The 5,736-nt window shown below is 35.4% G+C and overlaps 1 protein-coding gene across 1 annotated transcript in view; it reads right to left on the bottom strand.

The window, feature by feature from the left end:
* Positions 1-2,475: 2,475 nt before the first annotated feature.
* entr1 (endosome associated trafficking regulator 1) overlaps positions 2,476-5,736 on the bottom strand; it is an 11,285-nt gene continuing 8,024 nt past the window's right edge. The window contains exons 8-10 of the mRNA XM_074639749.1: positions 3,759-3,915; positions 3,027-3,121; positions 2,476-2,968 (exon numbers count right to left, since the gene is read on the bottom strand). Coding sequence (XP_074495850.1) covers positions 3,031-3,121; positions 3,759-3,915 — 248 coding nt within the window. The 3' untranslated portion in view covers positions 2,476-2,968; positions 3,027-3,030. The remainder of the gene's footprint in view (positions 2,969-3,026; positions 3,122-3,758; positions 3,916-5,736) is intronic.

Raw genomic sequence — 5,736 nt, 5'->3', positions numbered from 1 at the left:
CTACTAATACTACACTACTAATACTATACTACTAATACTATACTAATACTATACTACTAATACTACACTACTAATACTACACTACTAATACTATACTAATACTATACTACTAATACTACACTACTAATACTACACTACTAATACTATACTAATACTATACTACTACTATACTACTAATACTACACTACTAATACTATACTACTAATACTATACTACTAATACTACACTACTAATACTACACTACTAATACTACACTACTAATACTACACTACTAATACTATACTACTAATACTATACTACTAATACTATACTACTAATACTACACTACTAATACTACACTACTAATACTATACTACTAATACTACACTACTAATAATATACTACTAATACTATACTACTAATACTACACTACTAATACTATACTACTAATACTGTACTACTAATACTACACTACTAATACTACACTACTAATACTACACTACTAATACTGTACTACTAATACTGTACTACTAATACTATACTACTAATACTACACTACTAATACTACACTACTAATACTATACTACTAATACTACACTACTAATACTACACTACTAATACTACACTACTAATAATACACTACTAATACTATACTACTAATACTACACTACTAATACTATACTACTAATACTACACTACTAATACTACACTACTAATACTATACTACTAATACTACACTACTAATACTATACTACTAATACTACACTACTAATACTGTACTACTAATACTATACTACTAATACTACACTACTAATACTACACTACTAATACTATACTACTAATACTGTACTACTAATACTATACTACTAATACTACACTACTAATACTACACTACTAATACTACACTACTAATAATATACTACTAATACTATACTACTAATACTACACTAATAATAATATACTACTAATACTATACTACTAATACTACACTACTAATACTATACTACTAATACTATACTACTAATACTACACTACTAATAATATACTACTAATACTATACTACTAATACTATACTACTACTACACTACTAATAATACACTACTAATACTATACTACTAATACTATACTACTAATACTACACTACTAATACTGTACTACTAATATTGTACTACTAATACTATACTACTAATACTATACTACTAATACTACACTACTAATACTACACTACTAATAATATACTACTAATACTATACTACTAATACTATACTACTAATACTACACTACTAATAATACACTACTAATACTATACTACTAATACTATACTACTAATACTATACTACTAATACTACACTACTAATAATACACTACTAATACTATACTACTAATACTATACTACTAATACTATACTACTAATACTACACTACTAATACACTACTAATAATATACTACTAATACTATACTACTAATACTATACTACTAATACTATACTACTAATACTACACTACTAATACTATACTACTAATACTATACTACTAATACTACACTACTAATAATACACTACTAATACTACACTACTAATACTATACTACTAATACTATACTACTAATACTACACTACTAATACTATACTACTAATACTATACTACTAATACTACACTACTAATACTACACTACTAATAATATACTACTAATACTATACTACTAATACTATACTACTAATACTATACTACTAATACTACACTACTAATAATACACTACTAATACTACACTACTAATACTATACTACTAATACTACACTACTAATACTATACTACTAATACTACACTACTAATACTATACTACTAATACTATACTACTAATACTATACTACTAATACTATACTACTAATACTACACTACTAATACTATACTACTAATATTGTACTACTAATACTATACTACTAATACTGTACTACTAATACTGTACTACTAATACTGTACTACTAATACTACACTACTAATACTACACTACTAATACTATTAATACGTTGTGTTAACGTTAACTTAACACGATATATCTTTATTTTAATCATTAAAGTAAAATAATATAACACCAGTTATTATTAGTTATTATTATTAGTTATTACAGTTTGAACCAACTTTACTCATCATGTGTCTTTATTTCTCTCCTACTGGTAGATAGATGGATGGATGGCAGCACTATGTAGTACTATGTAGTACTATGTAGTACTATGTAGCACTACGTAGTACTACGTACTGTGTAGTACTATGTAGTAGTACTATGCAGTCCACTGTAGTAAAACACCTGAACGTCTGTTGAAGCTAGCGTTACACAGTTCTGATTAATATCCTCAGTCCTAAAACACAACCAGAACCAGAGAGAACAGGTCAGAGCACAGATGCTACCGTTTCCACCTGTTTCCATTCTTTATGCTAAGCTAAGCTAATCCCAGACGCCGCTTTCTCTAAATGTAAACAAACATTATTAAACATCAGAGTTTATTAATAATAATCTTTTATTCTTTATATTTAATGGCACTGCAGATACAAAGAAACCGACCAATCAGCAGCCAGAGGTCCTTCAACATCTGTGATGTCATCAAAGGTTCCTATCTTCACTTTCAAAATAAAGCGCTGAGTTTGTTCTGTCAGGACTGTTTCCATGACAACCATGTCCTCCTGTCTGTAGCAGGTCTGTTGAGGGTCCGGAAGGAGTCCACAGGGGGTCTGAAGGTCTGGAGGAGGTCTGAAGGTCTGTAGGAGGTCTCAGGGTCTGGAGGGGGTCTGGAGGAGGTCTCAGGGTCTGGAGGGGGTCTGGAGGAGGTCTCAGGGTCTGAAGGTCTGGAGGAGGTCTCAGGGTCTGGAAGAGGTCTCAGGGTCTGGAGGGGGTCTGAAGGTCAGGAGAAGGTCTCAGGGTCTGGAGGAGGTCTCAGGGTCTGGAGGAGGTCTGGAGGAGGTCTCAGGGTCTGAAGGTCTGGAGGAGGTCTGGAGGTCTGGAGGAGGTCTCGGAGGTCTGGAGGAGGTCTCAGGGTCTGGAGGAGGTCTGGAGGAGTTCAGGACTCTGAGTCGAGGTTGGAGATCTTGTCGATGGACTGCAGCAGCTGAGAGACGAGACAGAGAGTCTCTGCTTCACCCAACAGCTGACTGGAGACACACAGACAGGTAAGACAGGTAAGACAGACAGAAAAACAGACATCTCCTCTCTCCTTCCTCCCTCCTCTCCTCTCCTCCCCTCCCTCTTTCCTCTCTCCTCTCCTCTCCTCTCCTCTCCTCTCTCCTCCCTCGTTCCTCTCTCCTCTCCTCCCTCTTCCCTCTCTCCTCTCCTTCCTCCCTCTGTCCTCTCCTCCTCTCTCCTCTCCTTCCTCTCTCCTTCCTTCCTTCCTCCCTCCTCCCTCCTCTCTCCTTCCTCCCTCGTTCCTCTCTCCTCTCCTCCTCTCTCCTCTCCTCCTCCTCTCTCCTCTCTCCCCTCTCTCCTCTCCTTCCTCTCTCCTTCCTCCCTCCTTCCTGTCCTCTCCTCCTCGCTCCTCCTTCCTCTCTCCTCTCCTCCCTCTCTCCTCCCTTCCTCTCTCCCTTCCTTCCTCTCCTCTCCTCCTCTCTTCCTCTCTCCTCTCCTCTCTCCTCTCCTCCTCTCTCCTCTCCTTCCTCTCCTCCTCTCTCCTTCCTCCCTCCTTCCACCCTCCTCCCTCTCTCCTCTCCTCCCTCTCTCCTCTCCTCCTCTCTCCCTCTCTCCTCCCTCTCTCGAGGTGTAACTCAAACACACTTGTTGTTCTCAGGTACTGACCGGATGGAGGAGTGGGCGTGTCTTGCTGTCTTGTTCAGGTACTCAGACGCCACCTGAGCGTTGTGTCTCATCGTCATGACGACTTCAGACTCCGCTGCCTTCAGAGTGTCGTTCTCCGTCCGCAGAGAGTCCACCTCCACCTGAAACACAAACACACCTCCACCTGAGACACAATCACACCTCCACCTGAGACACAAACACACCTCCACCTGAGACACAATCACACCTCCACCTGAAACACAAACACACCTCCACCTGAGACACAATCACACCTCCACCTGAGACACAATCACACCTCCACCTGAGACACAAACACACCTCCACCTGAGACACAATCACACCTCCACCTGAGACACAATCACACCTCCACCTGAGACACAATCACACCTCCACCTGAGACACAATCACACCTCCACCTGAGACACAAACACACCTCCACCTGAGACACAATCACACCTCCACCTGAGACACAAACACACCTCCACCTGAGACACAAACACACCTCCACCTGAGACACAATCACACCTCCACCTGAGACACAATCACACCTCCACCTGAGACACAAACACACCTCCACCTGAGACACAATCACACCTCCACCTGAGACACAAACACACCTCCACCTGAGACACAAACACACCTCCACCTGAGACACAAACACACATACTATGACTTTTTTTCAAGACATTTTTTGAGAATAGTATGTTGAAAAATGTCATTAAAGTCATAGTATAGTAGTATAGTAGTAGTAGTATAGTATAGTAGTATAGTATAGTAGTATAATAGTATAATATAGTAGTATAGTAGTATAGTATAGTAGTAGTAGTATAGTATAGTAGTATAGTATAGTAGTATAGTAGTATAATATAGTATAGTAGTATAGTATAGTAGTATAGTAGTAATATAGTATAGTAGTAGTAGTAGTATAGTAGTATAGTATAGTAGTATAATATAGTAGAATAGTGTAGTAGTATAGTAGTAGTAGTATAGTATAGTAGTATAGTATAGTAGTAGTAGTATAGTAGTATAATATAGTAGTATAGTATAGTAGTAGTAGTATAGTATAGTAGTATAGTGTAGTAGTATAGTATAGTAGTATAGTATAGTAGCAGTAGTATAGTATAGTAGTAGTAGTATAGTAGTATAGTATAGTAGTAGTATAATAGTAGTATATTTAGTATAGTAGTATAATATAGTAGTCTAGTATAGTAGTATAATATACTAGACTATATATAATAGTAGCATAGTATAGTAGTAGTAGTATAGTAGTATAGTATAGTAGTAGTATAGTAGCATAGTATAGTAGTATAGTAGTATAATATAGTAGTCTAGTATAGTAGTATAATATAGTAGTATAGTAGTAGTAGTGTAGTATAGTATAGTAGCAGTAGTATAATATAGTAGTATAGTATAGTAGTATAGTATAGTAGTATAGTAGTAGTATAGTAGTATAGTATAGTAGTATAATATAGTAGTATAGTATAGTAGTATAGTATAGTAGTATAATATAGTAGTATAGTATAGTAGTATAGTATAGTAGTATAGTAGTATAGTATAGTAGTATAATATAGTATAGTAGTATAGTATAGTAGTATAGTAGTAGTAGTAGTATAGTAGTATAGTATAGTAGTATAATATAGTAGTATAGTATAGTAGTAGTAGTAGTATAGTAGTATAGTATATTAGTATAGTAGTAGTATAGTAGTATAGTATAGTAGTATAATATAGTAGTATAGTATAGTAGTATAGTATAGTAGTAGTAGTATAGTAGTAGTAGTATAGTATAGTAGTATGATATAGTAGTATAGTATAGTAGTAGTAGTATAGTATAGTAGTATAGTGTAGTAGTATAGTATAGTAGTATAGTATAGTAGCAGTAGTATAGTATAGTAGTAGTAGTATAGTATAGTAGTATAGTACTAGTATAGTAGTAGTATATTAGTATAGTATAGTAGTATAATATAGTAGTCTAGTATAG

The sequence above is a fragment of the Sebastes fasciatus genome, chromosome 6, assembly GCF_043250625.1.
Source record: "Sebastes fasciatus isolate fSebFas1 chromosome 6, fSebFas1.pri, whole genome shotgun sequence".
Taxonomy (NCBI): Eukaryota; Metazoa; Chordata; class Actinopteri; order Perciformes; family Sebastidae; genus Sebastes; species Sebastes fasciatus.
The sequence above is the reverse complement of the archived record's forward strand: the minus strand, read 5'-3'. Positions and strand labels throughout refer to the sequence as shown.